A 25,222-nucleotide genomic window follows, 5' to 3' on the forward strand; every position below is an offset into this window, starting at 1 on the left:
CAGTGTTGGTGTACACAAATGTTTCCTCAAAGAAAGCCATATAGGCATTGGCATAGGGCGGTGCCACATTAGAGCCCATGGCGGTCCCTCGTCTTTGTGCAAAAAAGTTGTCCTGAAACATAAAGTAATTCTCATTGAGAATGATATCTAATAGGTCAGTGACCAATTCAATGACTTTCGGATCCACCTTGTTGGATTCCAAAAGGATGCGGCTCGCCAATATGCCTTTGTCATGTTGTATCGATGTGTACAAACTTGCCACATCTAATGTCACTAAAATCGCATCTGGTGGGAGGGTGTCCATATTGTGTATCAAGTTTAAGAATGCAGATGTATCGAGTAGAAAAGAACGTGTATTCTTGACGTATGGTGCCAAAATCTTCTCAACCAATATTGAGAGGGGGGAGAGGACAGAATCACTTGATGCTACTATTGGACGACCCGGAGGGTCAGTTAAGCATTTATGTATCTTGGGTAGCACATGGCCCTTGCTGACTAGAGCATACCCTGAGATCCCAGAATTCAAAAACACATTTCGAGCCTGTTTTAAGCGACCAAAGAACTTGCGTGATAGATTGGTGAGAGCTGACCTAGGATCTGATATCAAACAATCTCGCCAAACTTTTTTGAGCAGCCCACGGAATGGGACTTTTGCATGCCTTAGCTGTCATCAGTGCTCTAACATATTGAGGGGCGATAAAATTTACCACCCACATACAGGTCAGACCTTCCCCATTCGGGACTTTTTCACTTGCAATTCAAACTTCGTCGTTTATCTTATTAAGTGTCCGTGCGGTCTCGCATACGTTGGGGAGACCACCCAACGTGTGCGAGACCGCATCAAACAACATAAATCGAATATTCGCTGTTGTAATTTACTTTTACCCATCCCATCACATTTTATTCAAGCAGGGCATAGTGTCTCTCAGCTCCGATTTCAAGTGCTTGAACACGTGGAGAACCCACGGAGAGGTGGTAACAGAATCTCCCTCCTTAAAAAGAGGGAGGCATTCTGGATACACAAATTACAAACCATGGAGCCACGTGGTCTCAATAGGGATTACGATATTCAGGCATATTTATGAACCAGGTGGTACTATCTGTTTAGCGTTTATTCTAATTGTACATCTCCTTGACATGTCATAACTCTCCACTTACCTGTATATGTTCTCTTACAGACTCGCTAGGCCACCATCTGACTGACCCCACCGGGCCCGCCCATCTTGGTATCCTTGTCAACATGTATCATTTTTGTTTTTTGTTTTTTATTTTTATTTTTATTTTTAATTTTTGGTTCTCTTTCTTTCACTTTTTATAGTATGCCTTTACTTTCATTTTTTCTCTCACGTTTAACTGTCACTCCTTTCTTATTTTCATATCTAATTTTTAATTCTCCTATTTCCTTCCTCTCACGTAGTCTGTATTCCACTATTTTCACTGTTATGCTCATTTTTTCATTCAAATTCAACTTTTTTTGCTTCATTATATTGCAGTCTGGTCTCTGTGGCAGCCTTATTCTTCTCTCAGTCTCACTGTTTCCCGGATCCTTATATAACTCACTTACTATCAGATTGGATACTCTCAATACCGGCACTTAAACTTGTGTGTAGTTTATATCATTAGTACGTACGGACACAGCGCACGCATGCGCTGTCCATATCTCTTTCTGCTTCCTCACCCTGTACGGCATTCTCATGTAACACGCGTACTCGCGCATGCGCACTTAGATTACACCCGTACAGGTGCATGTGCGCATGCGCGCTCCGGACGAACAAGGTCCGGCGCACTATTTAAAGACCCGCAAGACACAGCACGGACGCGCTTGCTTGCGGCGGCTAGCCTATTTACTGTGCGCAGACTATATTGCATATCTTTTTTGCTCATTTTTCTCCACGGAGTGAGCGGGCCACGGACTGGTGTCGGTAGAGGTAAGGAACCCCTAGCAACGAGCCTTGTTTATAGGGAGCTATGGCCTCTTATACCTATGACTCTTATACCTATGATTATTGTAATTAGGTCTAATCTATAACCACATGCTATCTTCAGGTTACTGGCTCCATTTACTTCCAGTTACCTCCAGACCATAGCTACCTGCGACTTTATATTACACATTACAGGTACTGTGACATTTAATATTTTTATGTTCACAACTCCTATTTATGGATACGTCTTTTCCGCCCCTGGTCATACTTCACTTTATAACTGTATTGTAAATACTACAACAGTGAAGTTAGGGATGGACCTTGATACTATTCATTGTATGCTATTATGTTAATTTATGACATGTTATCTACCTTGACTTAATGTTCTCATATCTTTCCAAGTTATCCCCACGGATAGCACCCACATTCTGACTATATTATGGTTCTTTGTAAATAGTATACATTTAATTTGGTGATTTATGTTATATTTTTTTGTTGTGTTTATTGTGATCATTCGGGATCTTATCTCTGTATCATTTTGTGTTATATTGTTTTTTATGTAGAGCCTGAGGAAGGTCAACTCAGACCGAAAACGTTTGCTCCAGCTAAAGCTCTACCAATAAACACACTCATTTGTTTTGGCATATACATCTGTGTGAAGCTCTTCTTTTTGCCTATTGATACGGGGTGGGACCCTAGCTTCCACACTGGGACGAAGTCTGTATCCCTTGAACATATATTTATGAGCAATACTGTAGAGAAGTGAGAAATATTGTTCAAGGCCAAATACTTTTGAGGACTTTTCCAGGATTTTGGAGGAAACAGCTAAAGGTTGTTAAAAAATATACTACACAGTCCAGTCCTATTAATGTGACCACCGCCTAATTTTGACGTCAACGTTAAATAACCAGTGGCAGAAGGCGCGGGTCATCAGCCATCTGGGTGCACTCATCATTGTGGAAGGCACGATGGATCAACACAAGTATGCATCTATCCTTGTGGACCATGTTCACCCCTACATGTGAAATGTTCATCCTCAGGATGACGGCATCTACCAGCAGGACAATGCGACGTGTCATAAAGCTCGCAGTGTACGTGTGCGGTTCGAGGAACACCAGGATGAGTTTACCGTACTCCCTTGGCCAACAAATTCGCTGGACATGAACCCAATTGAGAATCTGTGGGACCACCTCAATCAGGTTGCTCGTGCCATGGATGATCAATCGTGTAACCTAGCGCAGCTGGCCACAGCACTGGAGTCGGCATGGCTCAACATCCCAGTGATCATCATCACAACATCCCCTCTCTTCCTACACATCTCGCAGCGGTCCGCTCTGCCAAAGGTGATTTGTCAGTAGAATGGTAGTCTACCAGCTGGGTGGTGACGCTAGACCCAAATCATGGACTGGGTGGCCCTGTATTTGGATGCAGAAATATTTTGCTTATCAAGGCTAACTTTAAAGTGTTACTCCCATTTTATTGTATTTTTTATTTTTGTGCTATTGTGTCAGGGTAGAGGGGGATTGTTCTTCTTTGTAATATACTTTATTAACCTATCTAACTTCCTTTTAATAGAAAACAGGCTGTAAGCCATTGTCAAGAAGACTCCGTCTGTACTCAATGTATTACATAGAGCAGAAGATTTACCAAAGGGGCGAATAGTCAATTCAAATGGCCATATCTCCGGTTTTACACAACCTAGAAAATTGATTCCGGTGTCATAAAAAAGCTGAGAGTCTCAGATTCAAGCTTGAAGTCCAATGTATAGTTCATTCAGTTCATGCTGAATATAGAAATCAAGTTCCCTACTCTGTTTTTAACTAGTGATCTCCCAGGTTCTGTTATAGCTAACACTTCCATCTTGGATATTATTTCTCTAGGTGATATAAAACCGGAGATAAAACCATCCCCCTTTGGTAAAAGCTTCAGCTTTGTATATTTACTACCAGTGGCGTAACTAGGAATGGCGGGGCCCCGTGGCGAACTTTTGACATGGACACCGATGATCTCGACCGACCCCTCCTACACATTCCTACGCACTCTATTATGCCCCGTAGTGGCCCCTGCACACAGTATTATCCCCCATAGTGGCCTCTGCACACAGTATTATCCCCCATAGTGGCCCCTACACACAGTATTATGCCCCATAGTGGCCCCTGCACACAGTATTATCCCCCATAGTGGCCCCTGCACACAGTATTATCCCCCATAGTGTCCCCTGCACACAGTATTATCCCCCATAGTGGCCCCTGCACACAGTATTATCCCCCATAGTGGCCCCTGCACACAGTATTATCCCCCATAGTGTCCCCTGCACACAGTATTATGACCCATAGTGTCCCCTGCACACAGTATTATGCCCCATAGTGGCCCCTGCACACAGTATTATCCCCCATAGTGGCCCCTGCACACAGTATTATGCTCCATAGTGGCCCCCTGCACACAGTATTATCCCCCATAGTGGCCCCTGCACACAGTATTATGCTCCATAGTGGCCCCCGCACACAGTATTATCCCCCATAGTGGCCTCTGTACACAGTATTATGCCCCATAGTGGCCCCAGCACACAGTATTATGTCCCATAGTGGCCCCTACACACAGTATTATCCCCCATAGTGGCCCCTGTACACAGTATTATCCCCCATAGTGACCCCTGCACACAGTATTATCCCCCATAGTGGCCCCTGCACACAGTATTATCCCCCATAGTGGCCCCTGCACACAGTATTATGCCCCATAATGAACACCCATAAACAATTATTATACCCTCGGTCTTTTCAGACCCCAGAGTATAATAATCGGAGACCCAGGGGGAGAAAAACATTTAAAAAAAACTCTATAACTCAGCTATCTCCCGGCTCCTACACCATCGGCCTCCGAAGTAGTCGATCTTCAATGACGTCAGACGTCACATGGACCCGAGACGCGGGCCGGGGTCATGAGACGTCAGACGACTAGGCCAAAGTCTGCCCAGATCGTGGAGAGGTAAGTAACAGTGTTTTTTATGTTTCTTACCTCTCCAGGGCCACCGATCATTATACTTGGGGGGTCCAAAAAGACCCCCGAGTATAATGATAGCAGCGGTAGCGGCTGTCACCGGGCCCCTAATGTCCTGGGCCCTGTGGCAGCTGCCTCTACTGCTATAGAGGTAGTTACGCCACTGTTTACTACACAAATGTGTGCAGACTTTCCCTAGTAACAACTCAGTTAGAGACTTGCTAAAGAGAATGTTACAGCCTGTTTTCTATTAGAAAGGAAGTTAGGTAGGATAATAAAGGATATTACAATAACTAAACACCCCCCGACCCAATTACAAAGTAAAAATTGCAGCTACACTTTCCAAGCAGAATATGAACTACGCAGGGGGCGCACAAGGACCCCCAAGCATCTGGAGCCACACTGTTTTTGGGGGCTCTACAGAAGTGTTTCCTTCTTTTTGTCGTGACCATTCAGAAACTCCTGATGAGATGTTATAGGGAATCCCAAAATATTTCAAGAAAGGAGCTAAGCCATAAAAAGAACTTATATTTTACTTCACAAATATAAAGGACAAAGTCAGTCTGACATTCTCCTATGAATGATACATGTTCAGCTATACAACATATGGGAACACCCCCAAAAAAGTCAAAGGGCTAAACTACAGCATTCTACATTTCTTTCTGATTTATGATACCGTAAATTGTAATAAATTAAACAATCATTATTTTATTGCAACATCATTTCAACCCATTCACACCTCATTTTAGTCTTTGCCCACTTGTAAACCCCATTTTATGTATAGAATTAAGCTACATACAGAGCCGAGTCAAAAAACCCCATAAGTGATGACTTTAAAGGGAACCAGTCACCAGGTCTAGAAAACCCAATGACATCAATCCTCTGATCGGCGCTGCCCTCCTGAGCATTTTGGTGTTTTGTTCATCCAAATCCGTTCAGCTATTCCAAAGATATAAGCCCTGTTAGTGGTGATACAAATTAAGGTCTACTAGGTAAGTGGGCGGGAACACTGTGGTTACTCTGGGGGTGGAGTCTATGGATGCTGTGTGTTATGCAGCAATACCGCCCACTTATCTAGTAGTAGATACTAAAAGGCTTATATCTTTGGAATGGTTGAACGGATTTGGATCAACAAAACACCAAAATGCTCAGGGCGACAGTGCCAATCAGATGGTGGCTTGGGCTTTTCAGATCTGGTACAACTCCTCTTTGAAACACCATAAAGCCCACAGAGACCATGCATACCACAAATGAACAAAAAACAACGAGTAAAACTCACATAGTGCATGGCAGCCCTGTGTAAATGGATATACATAGGTCATCCACTATTCTATATACTATACAATATATGCCAGGTGTGAACCCAGGTATACATAGTTCTGACTGAATCATTGTATACATGGGCTGGTAAAATTTTGGCACTATTTATAACATAATAAGCAGAGATTACTGAGATGACTGTGGACCGTCCATATTTTTTGTCCTGTATCCCACAACCCATTTGGCAGTGAAGATAATACACAATAAGTCAATGTCAGGGTTCATCCTCATACTGTTTCTCAGTTGCTGTCCCAAAATCTTCCAAAACGGACTGTAGATACTCGAAGGTTGGTCTGTCCTCCGACTTTTCTCTCCAGCATTTCAGCATGATGTCGTACAGTTCTGTCGTGCAATTCTCAGGGCAAGGCATACGGTAGCCTTCATCTAGGAGCTGTATAACCTCGGGGTTCGTCATACCTTAAGGGGGAAACAAAAAAATCATCATTCAATTTTATGTTGACAGATCCATATTAAGGTATCCATACTAGATTGGCACTTCAGTGGTCATACCCAACGACACTGTTACTGGCCTACCCCTACTACTACAAATCTCCATATCAATAATGGAGCAGAATTATTTAGATAGTGTGTTTTTAGATTATGGGTTAAGCTGTTATTTGGTCACTGTATGTCCGTTTTATTTGAGTACTGTATGGCGGTATTTACTATTTATGTACAACTAGCCTCTGCCCACGACTTCGTCTGAGGGTTGTTGACGTGTATGATCCGCTTAAATTTAGCAAATTGCTGCCATCGATGGTTTGCCTGCTCTGGCGTTTTGGCAGCTCTCAAGCTGTCCTGCTGCTGAACTTGTTTCTTGCACTGTGCCTGTGATTGTTCCGGCATCTCATCAGCTCGCTGAGAAGCCATATAATGAGCGTGTTGTTAGCGTTGATGATCTGCCTGCTCCAGCGTTTTTTGGCAGCTCTCAAGTTGGCCTAGCACTGAAGTTGTTCCTTGCACCATGCCAGTGATTGTTCCGGCATCTAATTGGCCTGTTCCGGCGTTTTGGCAGCACTTAAGCTGTCCTGCTGCTGAACTTGTTCTTCACAGCGTGCCTGTGATTGTTGCGGCATCTCAGCAGCTCGCTGGGATGCCATATAATGAGCGTGTTGTTGGTGTTGATGATCCACCAGCTCCGCCGTTTTGATTGTTGTCAAGCTGGAATGCCACTGAAATCGTTCCTTGCGCTGTGCCCATAATTGTTGCGGCATCTGAGAAACTCGCTGGGATGCCATATAATGAGCATGTTGTGGGCATTGATGATCCGCCTGCTCCGGTGTTTCATCAGCTCTCAAGTTGGCCAGGCACTGAAGTTGTTCTTCGCACCGTGCCTGTAATTGTTCCGGCATCTTAGCAACTCGCTGCGATGCCATATAATGCATGTGTTGTTGGTGTTGATGATCCCCCTCAGCTCCGCTTGAGGAGAACTCTGTGACTTCTGGCTACCTTCATAGCTCTCGTTGTTTGCGACAAATTAGATTTTCTTTTTCCCGACATGTTTAAAATTGAGAAATTGCCAATTTGAATTAAAGGTGTTTGCCCATGTCACTTTGTCTGCATTGCCTGGAGCAGATCAGATAATATGCAAATGTGTGTACACAAACCACTGAGGGTTAGCATGTGTTTACATAGAGAGATAACAGCCCTGGATTTCTCAAAAGCTGAGATAAGAGCAGTGTAATATAGTATGTGAACATAAATTCATAACAATCGTGTAGCCATGTCATTTACCAGGATAAAAAGTAGCCTATGTTTTAATCGAGGTTACAATCTATGTGCCAAATTTCATCCAAATCCATTCAGCCGTTTTTGCGTGATTGACTAACAAACATCCAAGAGGGTCACCAAGTCAAAACCTTCTCTACGAGACATTATGAAGACTAACCCTCACCATGGTGGACTAAGCACATCCATGAACTCCATGGGAAATAGTCTGATCTGTTGAAGAAACCTTTCATTGTATGTTAAGGAACTAGTTCAAATATTCTGATTTTGAAGACCTTGTCTTATGGACAGACATTCAATAATGGAATGGCTTGATTTTGTAGACAATACTCGTCCTTTTGACTTCTGAACTTCACATCCAAGATAAGAGATTGGTGTTCTACTAAAAAATAACATACTATTTTTTTTAATGGATAAGTCTAGAGCTCGGGCAGGTTACCTGGATATGGAATTCGACCATAGGTCACCATTTCGGTGAGAAGAATTCCAAAGGACCACACGTCTGACTTAATGGTGAAGACTCCAAAGTTGATGGCTTCGGGGGCTGTCCATTTGATGGGAAATTTTGTACCTTGGATAGGAAATACATTGTTAGGAATTCATTCAGGTAATAATAATGCGTCCTTCATTCATGTTGGTAATGGATATGGAAGAAGATACATCTGGCACCTCTTATCATGGAGATGGACTAAGAACTGGGCACATTGCTTGAGGTCGTTCCATAGACCTGTCTATAAATGGGGCTTAAATGTCTCACTAAGCCTATCCCTTACCATCAAAAAACTAAGAAAACCTACACACAAAAATTATAATAAAACTATCAAATTTATTAATCACATAAGTAAAATATACAAATAACATGACAACATGTACATATAAATGGGGGGACAAGGTAATTCAAATACCAAAGAATACCTGACCCCAGATAGCTATGGGCACAATACTGATAGGAGAACACCCGACGCACGTTTCATCCAAGAAGCTGGACTTTGTCAAGATAGGGGCGTTCTCCTCAGATGGTATGGTACATCACTGGAGGGGGTATTCACTGTGGCTCTTAGCACCTCACTGGGGTCTGTCTATGTAATCATTCATCAATGTCTGTGTATTTAAAGGGATTCTACCATTAAAACCTCTTTTTTTCTTGATAAGACATCGGAATAGCCTTTAGAAAGGCTATTCGTCTCTTACCTTTAGATGTGATCTCCGCCGCGCCGTTCCTTAGAAATACCGGTTTTTACCAGTATGTAAATTAGTTCTTTTAATGGTAGAATCCCTTTAACCATTATAGGGTATATATTGGTCTGTCTTGTAGCAGCATTATTATAGACCTGGTCTCACAAGGCTTTGTATGTATGGGCACAATACTGATAGGGTAGTCCAATATGTTAAATATGTTAAATCAGTGATAAGGCCGACTATAGCAGAGTCATCGGAGTATTATGGGGTCCTATCTCCTCTACACCCATGATCAGAAATAGATCATATTACAATGTACATGCATGTGCAACTGTGTTTGATACTAAAAGTCCTGATTTTGGTGGGATTCTTTCATGAACTAAACTGTAAAGGGGATGGAGCTTTTGACAATTTTTTTTCCTCTGAAGGGGTTATTTCTGTATGTTTGGAGGGCATTACAGGTGCTAAAAATGTCCCAGGCTTTCCACTGTTGGTAAATATGCAAATTCAGGAAAACCCCTTTAAGACTCCTTTAATGCTCTGTGTATTTCAGAGAGGACCAGGGCCCTCTGTACTGAATACTGGAGAGCCACTCATGTGTCGGACCTAGTAGCACCCAACGTGCAAAAATACAACTACAAGTTTTTCAAAAGGGACCGTTTACTGCGCTCAAAAAGATTTAAAAAATTGTTAAAAAATTTCCCTCAATCCTAATCTCGAACAAAAATTTTTATAAATTTTTAATATCATTTTTGGAAATCTTCTTTCTCCCAAATCAGTGACTGAGTCGCTCGCCTTCTCCGACTTCCAGAGAACCGAATGCTTTGTGATTTTTTAGCGTGTCTACTGCACATGTGAAAGTAGAAGTGATCGTCAAACTGCCAGTATCAATATGACAAGGTGCGTCTCCTACTTCTGCTTTTACAGACGTAAACACAAACCAAACAAACATCATCGAGACGCTGCTAGAGGTTGCAAGAAGAAGGTTTGTTACTTAAATTGGGATGTGAGGCTCAAGAGCTTACAATTGAGAGGAGAAGAACACAATAGCACACTAGGTATGGAGGGACGATTCATACCACTCGAGTCCACTTAATTTGGTGTGAAAATGACTGGTTAGTCAGGGTAAACCATTCCAGTGTATAGGTGCAGCACAAGAGAAGGCTCAGAAATGACAATAACAGGATGTGACGCAACAAAGTCCATAAGTTTTTGGCATTGAGATGATTTTTGCAAACACTGGCCGTCGGACATGGCATAAATATCCAAAAAATATCTAAGTGTCGGTTGAAGTCTCACATCCATTTTTTGTCCAGTGGTGGAACTACTGTCGTAGCAGACTATGGAGCACGCTACTTTATTTCAGTAGGTAATGGCTTATATTGACCATCCATTCCCGTTCCTGCCCATGGCCACCTCCACTTCAGCCTCCAGGGGGCTCTACATATTACCTCCCGACATTGAACAACATCCGAATGTCGCATCCTGATGTTGTTCAGCATTGCGATGTAATATATTGCCCTGTTGGGGAGAAGCGGGGATGGGAAGGGAACATTGGCGATTACCTGCTTGAATAATCTGTTGGATAAAGACTAGAGATGAGTGAGTACTGTTCGGATCAGCCGATCCGAACAGCACGCTCGCATAGAAATGAATGGACGTAGCCGGCACGCGGGGGGTTAAGCGGCCGGCCGCCGTCAAAGCGGAAGTACCAGGTGCATCCATTCATTTCTATGGAGCGTGCTATTCGGATCGGCTGATCCCCACAGTACTCGCTCATCTCTAATAAAGACCCAATGTCACTCTGCGGAGGCCAGCAAAGGGGGCAGCTAGTATATGGAGGCCATTAAAGAGGACAGTATAGTGTGAAGGAGCTAAAAGGGGAGAAATTACTGTAGGTGGGGCAGCAAAAGGGGGCAATTACTGTATGGGGCAATAAAGGAGACAATACACTGAATCGGGGGCCAGTAAAAGGGCAATATACTGTAGGGGGACAATAAAGAGGGCATTATACCATGTGAGGGAATATTATAGGGGGCAATATACTGTTTGGTGACCAGTAAAGGGGCCAGTATGTTGCATGGGTGACCATTAAACTGGTGCTATACCATGTGGTGGCATTATACAACATGGGAACCAGTAAAGCCCTATGGTCGAGAGTCATTTCTCATATTTCTGGGGGAGCCTAGTGAAAAATTTGCTATGGGACCCGTTTTTTTTTTTTAGAGTTACGCCCCTGGCCCTTGCATTGTTTATACTGTAATTGAATTCCGTGGTCAAGTTATGGGCGTAGTGGAAATCTGCCATTTGATGGACCTCCTTGTTTGTTGAGCATGTCCATGGAGGTGAGTCTATGCTAAAGTGGCAGAATAGTAGGGAGAGGATCATGCTGTAGCTAGTATCTTTAGCTGGACCTCTTTTCCTAAATCTGTTGTGCTCATGCTCTAAATACCAGAGTCCTGGGTTCGAATCCTGCCAAGAACAACATCTGCAAGGAGTTTGTAAGTTCTCCCTGTGTTTGCATGGGTTTCCTCCCATACGCCAAAGACGTAACGGTAGGGAAAAATGTACATTGTGATCCCTATATGGGGCTCACAATCTACAAAAAAAATAGATGCCCAGGAAATGATGACCACTTTGTAGATTCCAGGGTTCCTTTGCAAGTAAACCATGTCTTATGCAATGGAAAAATGGCTGATATATTTTATTACATAATCCCTCCATAAATCTCCCGCTCACCTTCTTTGGCTATGTATTCACTATCGATGATTCTCGCCAGCCCAAAATCTCCAATTTTACAACATAATATATCAGACACCAGGACGTTGGCGGCTCTCAGGTCTCTGTGGATGTAATTCTTCTTTTCGATGTACGCCATGCCCTCCGCCACCTGAAACCAGAGCAAAATGGTCAATGTTCAATGGGTTATGGGTCGTAACTAGAAGGAGTGCAGAGGGGGCGGTCACACTTTTAAGTATGGAAATGAGCTCTTTGGAGCAATGGGAGCTCCAGGGTTGCACCAAATTATTGACAAAAATGGTCATAATCGGCCAAAGAGGGACAGATTCACAAGGGGAAACCATTGTTTGGTTCAGGTGACCCTAACCTATCTATCTGCATGGGGTTCATATGCTGAGGTCAGGTGACTCTAACCTATCTATCTGCATGGGGTTCATATGCTGAGGTCAGGTGACTCTAACCTATCTATCTGCATGGGGTTCATATGCTGAGGTCAGGTGACACACTCTCTTTAAGGCTGGACACACGTGTAGGAACTACAATGATACTAGATGTACCAGTCACTTAATGGGGGCACAAGCAGTGGGATGGCACTATTAGGGCACCAGGATGAGAGGACGATGGAAAAGTGAAGACCCTAAGATGTTTTTGCAGAGTTGGAAGAAGTAATCATGGCAGTCTGGGCTAGATGGAGAAGATGAAGAAACAGAATCTACTGTATATCTGTGTGTCACTGGGCATAATAGCGAAGCATTTTTCCTATGACAATTTAACATTGCTGTTGTCTTTGGTGCAGAGCATTGAGATTTCAATGGGAGGAGTTTTGGCAGTGATATAACGTCACTAGGGTTGAGCCGATCTTGACTTTTCAGGATCGATTTAGAAATCCGATTTCCGATCATTTTTCATTCGAACCCGATCTCGATCCCAATTCCGATCCCAATGCAAGTCAATGGGATTTTTTTACTAATCGGAGATCGGATTTTAAAAACAATCCTATTCACTATACAGCATGGAATCTAACAATTGAATGCTTTAATTGTTAGAATCCACGCTGTGTAGTGATTTTTTTTAATCACTAAGTAGCCAGAGGATTTTTTTTTAATCCTCTGGCTACTTAGTCCCCCTGGTGTCCACTTACCTGCAGAGGTGGCTGGTCCGGTGCCCGGTGTTCTCGTTCTTCTTCACCTCGCTGCCCCCTGCCTCCCAGGTTAGGAGAGTATGGGCGAGAACGTCACGTATCCCCGCCCTGTACCCGCCCACACTCTCCTAAGCCACAAGCCCGGCCTTCTTCCTAGGTCTTTAATACTAACCTGGGAGGCGGGGGCAGCGAGGCGAAGAAGAACGAGAACCCCGGGCACCGGACCAGCCATCTCTGCAGGTAAGTAGCTACTAGAGATGTTAGCTAGTCTCCCATGGAAAGCAATAGGTTAAAAAGGGTCCCATTGATTTCAATGGGGAGCGCACGTATGCCGGCACCCATAGAAATCAATGGGATCTGTATTAACGCCGCTCATTCTGAACGAGATTACGTTCAGAATGAGCGGAGCGTATACTCAGTGTGAAGGCTAACATTGTTAGATTTTCCGACAATGCTTGGGAAAATTGTGGGAAATAATCACTGATCTCAATCCCACCTAAAAAGATTGTGTACAGAATTCCGATCACGATTGAAATCTGATCTTTTCTGAACACGATCGCTGAACCCTAAACGTCACCCATGGGTGTAACTAAAGGTTCACAGGTTCTGGTGCAAAAGCTCAGCTTGGGTTCCCCAGTGCAAATTCTCATTTTCTAGTTTCCCTTTCCTGCATGGCTCCAGACCACCATGAAGACTTGTTCTCGACCAGTGGCATAACTAGGAATGGCGGGGCCCCGTGGTGAACTTTTGACATGGGGGCCCCCCCCCAACCGACACCGACGTCGAAGACCTCAACCATCCCCCTCCTCCGCACTCTATTATGTCCCTTAGTGGCCCCGGCACACAGTATTATGCCCCATAGTGGCCCCTGCACACAGTATTGTGGCCCCTGCACACAGTATTATCCCCCATAGTGGCCCCTACACACAGTATTATGCCCCATAGTGGCCCCTGCACACAGTATTATATTCTATAGTGGCCCCTGCACACAGTATTATCCCCCATAGTGGCCCCTGCACACAGTATTATCCCCCATAGTGGCCCCTGCACACAGTATTATGTCCCATAGTGGCCCCTGCACAGTATTTTGTCCCTTACTGGCCCCTGCACTCAGTATTATAGCCCATAGTGGCCCCTGCACACAGTATTATGGCTGTCACCGGGCCCCCTAATGGCCCGGGCCCTGTGGCAGCCGCCTCTACGGTAGTTACGCCCCTGTTCTCGACATGTCTGTGCAAAAAAGCTCCCCATCATTCCTCCCTCCCTGCTGACCAACTGCTATTTTTGCCATGAAAAGGTTCATTTTCTCCTTTCTGACAGTGGAAGGCTGTGCATCATAAATCTTCTCCCTCAGTGCAACAGAGGGCAGGGGAGATAAATTTACTATGCAAAGAAATCAGGAGAAATTTATCCAGCCCTAGTATGGTGCGGGTGACGTGTGGGTCCCCATGACTTCCGGGGCCACAGCTGCTACCACTGCAACCCCTATAGTTATACCAATGATCCTAGCCTGAGTCAAACTGAACAAATACAGTTTACTAAACAATATATACCCAGATCTTTTAGTAGCAAAGGGCCTGCTTGTTGATGGTTTCCCAGTAGGAAAAGGAGATTGATAGGACTGAGCACATACCACAAACACTGTATGTGACATTTGCAACCCACAGAGTCAAAGTTCACCCTAGGTGGAGCTTTTAGATGGCCCTATATGATATGAATTACAAAAACATTGCAACGTGAGTCTCCTGAGGACCTCAATCTTCAGCTCTAGCCCCTCAGGTTATAACGGCCACCTTAACATGGTGCAGCAGTTAGTCACAGTTATCGGGGAGGATGTCTTCCTGCACAACAACGCGGCCACAAAAACACTTTTAGACAAGATTTTTTGAAGTGTTTTTGTTTTTCTGTGGTCTTCTGCTCAGCAGACCGTGATGGACAGGGACACCAGATCTCATAACATAGACCCAGCAGGGTATACAGGGGTTGGATCAGTGAGAATAATACTGAAGCTATTAGTACATCTGCACCGCTAGCTAGCTGCAATCTCCAGCCAGAGGAGCAGGAGATTCGTATCTGTCTTAAGATGAACTTGTGGCTTTTAAGATGTTTCAGAGGTTTCTGTAAAAGAAGCTCAGACTGAAATTTCACATTGTGCAATGGAAAATAAAACGAGTGTCTTCCTGTCACTGATCGAGATGTGACCACAAGCTATATTTACCCCCGGACTGTCTAAATTTAACCACATGAGAGACTGCTGCTTTTTATTATCGCTATATATTAGTTCACAATACTGTACAATGTGTCCTTGAACCCAGAATTGAAAGCGTTAATTCATAGATCTGGTATTGCAGTATTCACTTGGGTTAGCTGCAGTACCAGGCATCACCTGTCGACAAGGGTGGCGCTCTCTCGTCTTATTTTGAATAACCTGGTGTGTGTCACTAGAACAATGTTTTCATGTTAAACATATTTATTAATTAAGAATTTTTGGTGATTTTTTTTTTTTTTTTTTAAATGTAATCTAGATTTATTAAAAAGCAATAAATGCAGTTTTCACTCTGGCCACTAAGCCTACAAATAGACCGACACTTGACAGTTCTGTAGGGGTTTTCTTTGCAGCAGTCACCACATTTACAAGACATACAGGATTACAATAGAAGATAATCCTACTAATCCTACTAATATTATTGTGTGTTTGGATGTTTGTTCCTCAATCACGCAAAAACGGCTGAACGGATTTGAATGAAATTTGGCAGATAGATAGATTGTAACCCCGATTAAAATATAGGCTACTTTTTATCCCGGTAAATGACATGGCTTCATGATTGTTATGAATTTATATTCACGTACTATATTACACTGCTCTTATCTCAGCTTCTGATCTATGTGTAAACACACGCTAACCCTCTATGGTTTGTGTACATGCATTTACATACACAAATGTATACAGGAGAGGGCATACAAGGGGCTGTATACCGGAGGAGAGGGCTTACATGGGGGTGTATACAGGAGGAGAGGGCTTACATGGGGGTGTATACAGGAGTAGAGGGCTTACATGGGGGTGTATACAGGGGGAGAGGGCTTACTTGGGACTGTATACAGGAGGAGGGGGCTTAAATGAGGGTGTATACAAGGGGAGAGGCCTTACATAGTACTGTATACAGGAGGAGAGGGCTTACATTGGGTGTATACAGGGGGAGAGAGCATACATGGGGTGTATACAGAAGGAGAGGGCTTACATGGGGCCGTATACAGGAGAGGGCATACAAGGCGCCATATACCAGAGGAGAGGGCTTACTGTGTACACAAACAGATAAGTTTACAATGAAGTCTATGGAGAGGGGAGGGGAAGGAGGAGAATCAAAGAGACAGAGAGATGAGGCTGTCTACAGCAATGGATGTTGGGTTAGATATAGATATATATAGATATATATATATATATATATATATATATATATATATATATATATTAGATAATTCCAGATATCCTGTCACGTACCTGTGCCGCCATGTCTACCAGTTTCGGAAAGCGCAGTTTTGCTCCTTCATCCGTCTTCAAAAAATCCACTAAGCTTCCTACAACAATGACGGAATTTTTAGAGCACTATGTTACTGTATTTTTATATCATTTGCGTTTCATAATGAGTCCTGTAGGATTTCGGGCTCATTCACGTGACAAAATTTGCAGTTCATTTTGAGTCGGATTCCGTCCAAAATTCAGCGGGAGATTTTGCTCTGATTCTGCCTCCTATCGTATTCAATGAGAGGCAAAGATCGGAGCAGGATGATGAAAAAATAAGCGTCCTGCTCCATCTTGTCATGGGTTCCATGGCTGATCCAGCCACAACGTCTGGGGGTAGAGACATCCCGCTGACAAGGCGCACTCATCTGGTTATTCCCACCCAATAGCAAAGCAGATGGGGCCAACCAGTGGTGGACAATGTAGCAGCAACATGGTCTACCTCTATGGTGCGTACTCCCTCTGCTCCGCCCCCTCTGCTCCGCCCCCTCCTCCCCACACGCTAGGTGACGTGGCCACGTAATCAGGCCCGCACCCGACGTGTGCCTGCATCCTACGCGGAGGGGTAAGGGGCGCTCTGCAGACTGGACAAAGGATCGGACCATGAAGAACAGGGAGCTGCAAGTAAGCGGACACCGGTGGGGGGGAGGGGGTTAATCTCTACACAGAGTGGGGTCCAAAAATTTTAACAATTTTTGGACTACATGCTGTGTAGTCAGGGGTGGACCTAGCCTTTTTGCCGTGGGGGGGGGGGGGCGGCTGGTGGGGGGGTTGGGATTGGGGGGGGCGGCTTTCAGTCGTCCGCCTCAGGCGGCAAAAAGGCTAGGTTCACCCCTGATGCCACTCAATCCCTATCTTCGGAACATTGTGTAGGTCAGATCCTGTATATCGCTGCCTTGTTCTTACCTTTATTCATATATTCTGCTACAATGTATATCGGCTCTTTGGAGACCACAGCAAATAGCTGCACTAGCTTGTCGTGCCGGAGCATTTTCATCAAGTTTGCTTCTTCCAGAAAAGCCAAGGGTGACATGCTGCCCTCCTTCAAGGTCTTTATGGCTACTTTCACATTATTATTATAAAAACCTGAAAATGTAAAGGAAAAGTGATCTAGTAATAATCAAAGTAAGAGTAAAAGAAACCTATGTATTTTTATAGATTCATAGCGTAGGTGAAGGGAACAAACTTCACAAGAAAAGTACCATTACTCCAGTCTTTACTCATATGAATAATTTTGCTCCTTACTGTGTACACAAACAGATAAGGTTACAATGAAGTCTATGGAGAGGGGAGGGGGAGGAGGAGAATCAAAGAGACAGAGCAATGAGGCTGTCTACAGCAACGGATGTGGGGCCTCATCCTAAATGAGCAGAAGTCTATGTCTCTATAGTTCAGAGTCTCTCTGCCTTGAGGAGTTCTCTTATTCCTCCTCCCTTCTCCATAGACTTCTATTGTAGGCTTTTTTTTATTAACATACATTACAAAATTTCTTGTAATTTTCACTGCAGTTAAATGGTAAAAAAAATAAAAGTTTAGCTGTAAAGGCCACTAAACACGGAAGATGATCAAGATCAGCCATGACTCCTCCTCCTCACCTTTTTCACGTTCACGTAACTATATGAGGACTGGCTGCAGCAGGAGCCTCCCCCCATTCTGTTTGAAATTTGTTTAACCACACCCTGTTACCCCATCCCCTCAGTAGACCTCCAGTTGATGTCCATATCATAGGAGAGAAGACTAAGGCAAGGTTCTGGAATCTACCTAACTTACTTGAGTTTCTATGATGGCTGGTGAGTGGACAGTCTTTAAGACTGTGTTATGGGTTCTGAAGTGTGTGTGTTTGAGATGGGGAGTTGGAGAGAGTCAACAATTGTTGGTAGGATAGTCAGTGTGGAGACCAAAAGATTGCCCCTGAAGCCACCGGTAAAGCTGTTTTTTAGGAGAGCCTTTGGCTTTGTACAGGTGAGCATAGCTTTCTTATTTGTAATAAATTCTCCTCAACTCCCTCCAACTCCATCCACTCAACCAATGTGTTGTTTAAAAAAAAAAAATCTGAAATTGGCGCCCACCTCACTAGTATACTGGACAGCTGCCTAGTCTGTATACCCCTTTGTCCCACCCGCGTAGTCAACCACATTGGTTGTAATAGAAGACCAAGAACACTAAGTCCCACCACCTTCGCTAGGACCATTTCCCAGCCATCTGTAAACCAAAAATTTAAAAATTTCATGTATTGGATTTGATGTTTTGGGGTGCACATACTTTTTGATCAGATAGTGCATCTCCATTTATGATATACTCACCCATCCACACTTCTCCAAATTGTCCAGCTCCGAGTTTCTTCACAAGCCTAAGAGATTCCCTTGGGATTTCCCAAACATCGGTCTCCCACTTGTTTCTGATCAGCGCTGGGCACGGCTTCTCCAATTTGCGGCACAAGCCATCGGCCTTGGCTGCAAAAGTTATGGAAAGGAACACAGTATGAGGGTTAAGGGGCCTCAAGATATGAAAGATGAGTGTCAATGGAGGTGTATGGTATAGGTGGATGCGGTGGTGGTGCAACTTTGGTGCACCCAAGATGTCCCATGGACTCCTTTTTGCACCCACTTACCATAGTGGGTAGAAAAATGGCAGAATTATGAAATCCCACACCAGTGTGTATGGAAGAATTGTAGAATTTTTTGTAAAAATAGAAGACCCATATATACTTACCGGTATAATGTTTAACCAGATCCTGTAGTGAGGCAAAGGTGAGGGTCGGGGAGATGTAATATCCGCCATTGTCCAGCATCCTGATCTTATAGTGTTTGATTAGATCTCCTCGTGATACATCTTTGTCGCGTACAGAAAGTGAATAGGTGCCTGGGGGGGGGGGAACAAATTATTATATTATTATGCAGTTTTGAAAAAGTATTCACCCCTTAGTGGTTCACCCGCTAAATGGAAATGAATTGTGGGTAGAAATTTTGTACAAGGACCAGCCCCATAGGCATTAAAGGGTCACAAGTAGAGGGGAATGGAAAATGGAGAAAAAAGTATTGACCCCCACAAGACATCAGAATACATAAATATTCATTCCCTTCGAGATAATGACTTGGATGTAAGCACAAAGTGGCTTATCATCAATTGTACATGTGAATAAGATGACTATAGACATACAACGATATCATAAGTACTGTAAATTTCAAGACAAATCCCATGTCCACCGAAAGCTCTGCTAAATGCACTATTAATTCTCTATTGAAGTGTATGTTCAGAATTTGTATATTTTTGCACATAGTGCTCCAAATCCTTTGCTTCCCTTCCCATAAATGATGAATTTCAGGCTTTTTGCACCACCACTAGGGGGGGCTCATCGTATACAGATTTATACAGTTGGTATTCCCATCAAAGATTTTATCATTGAGATCAAAATAGTCAGGACTCTATGGCTGCCTCAGACAAGTATACTAACTCAGCCATCAAAGACTAAGAAGGGAAGACTCCCTATGGCCACCAGTGGCCAATGATGGCTGTAGAGAAACAATCCAATCATGTGACAGGAAGTAGGGGAAGGAAGCCGTTGAATGCCGGTCCCCATCTCTTTGCAGGCCCCATAGTAGTCACGTCCATAGTCCATCCTCTATAGTACTACTGTCGTAGTCTAAAGTAAGGTGAAAGGGTAAAAAATTGGTTGACGCCATATCCCATCCCCGTTAGTACATTGTACACAACAGCTCAATAAGAATAATTTTGGTCAACATCAATGGAAAGTTCTGTTTCTCTAGGGCAACAGATATTTCCATTGACTTCAGTGAGGCGCAACTGTTGTCACGCTGCTGTTTTCTGAATTTTCCGTGTGGCCTGGCCCTCACCATCACATACGTAAACAAGAAAATCTGTTTGATACAACTTAATGAGATTTAGCTTCATGAAAGCAGTTTTTCTTTTTCTTGACTTTTTGTTCCCAAAAATTTAGCCAATTGCAGGTAATTTTACCCGAAAATCAGCTGGAATCTGGAAGAAAGCCTAGCAGCAGGTGCTGAATTTCCCTGCAGTGCCCCCACAGGGGATATGAGGTATTATACATTTCCCAATTAATATCCATGGACTGTCTGTATAATGTCTGGGCATGAAGGGTCCTCCTCAGTGATTTTTATAGCCCCTCTTTGCTCAGACTAATAGAGTATTTTAGAATGGGGGTTTCTATAACAGACCACCCCTTTAACTGTGTGATTTTTTGTTCAAAACAGAAATGAAGAAGCAAAGTAATATTGGGGTGGGGGGTATGGGTGGGTAACCAGATTCTCTACTGTAGCTCTACACCCTGCATGGTGTCAGCCACAGATTGTTAATAATGATAATAGGCCGGAACGTTCCCTTCCTCAGGAAATAATATTGTATAGCACTTACAGCTAAGATTAGAATACAGTGATGGAAATACATGAGAAGTGCAAAAATTTTAGGCCTACTGTAAGTGGCCAAGTAGTCATTATGTAGTCCTGGTATAAGTGGTCTGGTAGTCACCATGTATGTTATATAGATAGTGGACTGGAAGGACATAAGAGCTATAATGATAACAAATTTGCAAAAAATAATAAAATAAACCTAAATTTTTTTAAATTTTTTTTACATTTTTTCTTCACATGTGAACGTACCTAGACTTGTCTCGCTCTCACGAATGAGGAATGTCCCTGGGATGTTATCTGGAGCTAAAAGTTGTCTTTCTGCATCTTTCCGGGTGATGTTATTAAAAAAGAACCTGGGCAGAAAATGTGACATATCACTCTGGATTCCTATGCCCGTAAAATTTATCATGCCATGGTAATTAATGGATATATAATAATTAATAACAAAAAATACCATATACACTGGACAAAGAATACTTGTAGCAAATATGATATAAAAAAAATTACAAACTTAATTAAAAACAGCTATTCTAATTTCCATAAAAATTTGAATGTTTTTTATTTCACAAATAAAATTAATTAAGTGGCTAATACATTATTGATTTAATAAATAAACTGGCCATACATATACTGGGACATACATGAGTAAAAAAATCAAAAATGAAATTAAAGTAAAAAAAAAACAAAAAAAAAACCCCCCCCAAAAAAATTAAATTTAAAACAATCATTCAAATTTCCATAAAAATTTGAATGTTTTTTATTTTACAAATAAAATTACTTAAGTGTCTAATAAATTATTGATTTACTAAATAAAACTGACCATACATATACTGGGACATACATGAGTAAAAAAAAAAGCAAAAATAAAATTAAAGTAAAAAAAAATACAAATTAAATTAAAAACAATCATTCAAATTTCCATAAAAATTCGAATGTTTTTTATTTCACAAACAAAATTAATTACGGTAAGTGTCTAATAAATTATTGATTTAATAAATAAAACTGACCCTACATATACTGGAACATACATGAGTAAAAAAATCAAAAATCAAATCAAAGTAAAAAAAAACAAATACAAATTAAATTAAAAACAATCATTCAAATTTCCATAAAAATTTGAATGTTTTTTTATTTCACAAATAAAATTAATTAAGTGTCTAATAAATTATTGAGTTACTAAATAAAACTGACCATACGTATACTGGAACATACATGAGTAAAAAAATCAAAAATCAAATCAAAGTAAAAAAAAAACAAAAACAAATTAAATTAAAAACAATCATTCAAATTTCCATAAACATTTGAATGTTTTTTATTTCACTAATAAAATTAATTGTCTAATAAATTATTGATTAATAAATAAAACTGACCATATATTCTGGGACATAACTTAGTAAAAATTCAAAAATAAATAAAAATAAAGTAAAAAAGAATATAAATTAAATTAAAAACAACTATTCAAATAAAAATTACCGTTTGTTTTTTTAAAAAAAATAAAATGAATTAAGTGTCTAATAAATTATTGAATGACTCAATAAAACTGACCATTTATACCCGGACATGTAAATATAAAAATTCAAAAACAAATAAAAATTTTGTGTAACTATATACCGTAATAAAAATTTATTTTAATACATGAGACAAATTTAGATTTTTGGCCAACATTTTTACTCACTTTTCCAATTCCAAGCTATTTACGAGTGTCACAAAGTTACTGGGGACGTAGCCTTCTTTACCAGTACGTTCAGACTTTGCCAACCACCAATCTCCACTGGAACTGAGCAGAAAACATCAGATCTATTTTATGTCTAACTCACTGAATATTGTATATTGTATTTTACTTATAATGCTTAGGAATCCAGGGGGCGGTCCTAGACAATGATTGACAACCTTTCCTGTATACAGTTGTCACTCGCTATATAGGCACACCCTGAGGTTCAGACTGTTCATAGAGAGCGCCCCCTATGGTGGCTTTACAAAAATGCTAAAAACTTACTCTGATAGGAGCTCAAGCTTCTCTCCTTTTTGTAGCTCCAGATCTCCATTGTTTAGAGGGGTATAGTCAAACAACGCAGCAACAAATCTCTTTTCTGCACACAAAATAAAGCCAAATGAACAATTCAATATGGGAATGAAAAGTACAAAAAAAATTACACAATAAAAATGATGATTTTTTTTTTTTTTCTTCTAACAGGGGAACTCTTAGGCAAGTCAAAGTTAGTTAGTATTTTTATTCCCTTTCTGAGTAATAACGTTTGTTGCATATGGCAGTCTGGAGTCTGGCGACTGGAGAAAAAGTTTGGCATGGATTGGTTTTCATGATAGGTTTAAGGTCTAAGTTACAACCTGGAGAGGACCTTTCACCATCTCCAACTTTTTGTATCCTTGTATCCAGTTGGTATCTTTCTCTAGCCTCTACTGTTCCCACCAGTAGGGAGCCTAATTAGCCTACTGGGCCCTGCAACTAACAGCATTGATTGCTCAGGAACGGCAGGAGCTAGAGAATAAATTCCAACTACTCTCACATTAGTGGAGCAGCAACTACTGTAGGATATAATTAGCTGGAGTTAGTGAAAAGTCCTCTTTAGGCTTGAGACAATCTTGAGATTTCAGGATCGTTTTTAAAATGCCATTTTCGATCATTTTCCAGCCGATCCCAATCGTGAAATTTGCTCGATCGCCGATCGGGATCCAATCTTTCCCGATCGCTCAACCCTATTGGCCAGTAGCCAAGCATTGTGGGAAATAACGTGAGACCACGATCCCGCCGAAAAAGATCGAGATTGGAATTCCGATCGCGATCGTGAAATTTACTCGATCGCCGATCGGAATCCAATCTTTTCCGTTCCCCATCGCTCAATCCTAGTCCTCCTATATTGAGCACATTATGTAACTTGGGTTTCATTGAAGTTTTACTAAGGATGAAAGTTTTGCTTAAGGGGGTTCAAAAACATCTCTCACCTTTTTGTGATCCTTGGCATTGTGCGGAAAAATTGTGTGGTCGTGTCGCTGGAACCTGGAATCAAAATGGAGTGTGAAATAATCTCATATCTAACGGTAGACTAAGGCTGTACTAGACATGACTGTGGATCCGAATAGTGGCCAACAAGCTTAAATGGGGGGGTCATCCAGGTTTTGGCAAGACAAGAAAGTTGTCTCAACAACGGCTCCACATTTTGATGTGAACAGAATCTTATAGGTTCAGTTCTAGTCCTGGATCTCAATACCCTAGCTAAAGCCAAGTAGCTTGCTGGTGTCCTACTTGGCATCCAACATCTGGGGCAATTATCCTTTCCCTCAAAACTATACTCCTGCAAATTACTAATTGCCCCAATTTCTTAGGACAGTCGTAAATTTTTTAAACATGAATATGTTGGAAAGGTCATCACCCTGCAGGGAATGTTCTTCTTCTTTTGTATAGTAGGGCTCTCTCGCCACTAGCGTCATGGCTTCGCTTCATGATGAGGCCATGACGACTATGTTAGTCATTTTCCCACTAAAAATTAGCCCATTTTGGCAGACTCTATCTCACAGGGTGCTGCAATAATCATACTAATATCTTCTATATAGCAGCGGATATCTCTACCAAACAGTGGTCCATATGGGCCTTCCTATAGCCACCCAGGACCATAATTTGGATATTATGTCTGGGTTTATATCCAGAAGGAAAGACCTCAAGTAAGTGGCCCCCGATCATATATGTGACCTCGGACAACCACCTAAGTTCCATCACACCAAATATTACACCCTATAGATCCAGTATACATATACAACATCTTCATCTATAGACAACACTTACTATCGGTGGATGAGAGGGTTTGTAAAACTGACCAGTAGGGGAATTCAGGTTATAATGGTCGTCCTTCTTCCAGGAGAGCTTTTTACTGCCCATCACCCCCATCCTTGAAGTAAAAGAAAACATATTACAAGGTTATGACGACTCCCAAGTCACATGACTCCTAAAGTCAGCGACTTTTTACTGTCCACATTCTTCAACAGATGAACTTTACATGATGATTTTTGCCTAAAATGCTCTTTACTGGGACAATACCCCTACACTTTTTTATTTTATTTTCTGTATATAATGGTGGGGGCGGCCATCTTGTTCAGAGATTTGCTTTACAGCAGCCACGTAGCCCATAGGAACCTGTATTCTGTATATAACTCATGGTGTCATTTATCAAGTCTTTTGTGCCTTTTTTGCCTTCGTTTGCTCCCCCATCTTTTCTTTTTACCCAAAAATTTAATTGTTTGCACTTTGGGAAAAAATAATTGCACAACTAATAAA

At 42.0% G+C, this 25,222-nt stretch overlaps 1 protein-coding gene across 1 annotated transcript; it reads right to left on the reverse strand.

The window, feature by feature from the left end:
• Positions 1–6,286: 6,286 nt before the first annotated feature.
• BLK (BLK proto-oncogene, Src family tyrosine kinase) lies at positions 6,287–24,835 on the reverse strand. Its single transcript, XM_075266839.1, has 12 exons — positions 24,734–24,835; positions 23,896–23,950; positions 22,931–23,024; positions 22,610–22,711; positions 21,184–21,287; positions 19,259–19,408; positions 18,850–18,999; positions 17,453–17,632; positions 16,526–16,602; positions 11,886–12,036; positions 8,407–8,538; positions 6,287–6,656 (listed from the first exon to the last, which is right to left on the reverse strand). Exons 1-12 carry the CDS (start codon positions 24,833–24,835, stop codon positions 6,454–6,456), a joined length of 1,500 nt encoding a protein of 499 aa, XP_075122940.1. The 3' UTR covers positions 6,287–6,453.
• Positions 24,836–25,222: the final 387 nt, after the last annotated feature.

This window comes from Leptodactylus fuscus, chromosome 3 (genome assembly GCF_031893055.1).
Source record: "Leptodactylus fuscus isolate aLepFus1 chromosome 3, aLepFus1.hap2, whole genome shotgun sequence".
NCBI lineage: Eukaryota > Metazoa > Chordata > Amphibia > Anura > Leptodactylidae > Leptodactylus > Leptodactylus fuscus.

Coding starts and splice junctions, on each gene's coding strand:
- BLK (XM_075266839.1), bottom strand. CDS start 24,835: ATGGGGGTGATGGGCAGTAAAAAGCTCTCCTGGAAGAAGGACGACCAT. Junction 23,951..24,733: donor AACCCTCTCATCCACCGATA/GTAAGTGTTGTC, acceptor TTTTGATTCCAG/GTTCCAGCGACACGACCACA. Junction 19,000..19,258: donor TCTGGTTAAACATTATACCG/GTAAGTATATAT, acceptor TAACTTTTGCAG/CCAAGGCCGATGGCTTGTGC.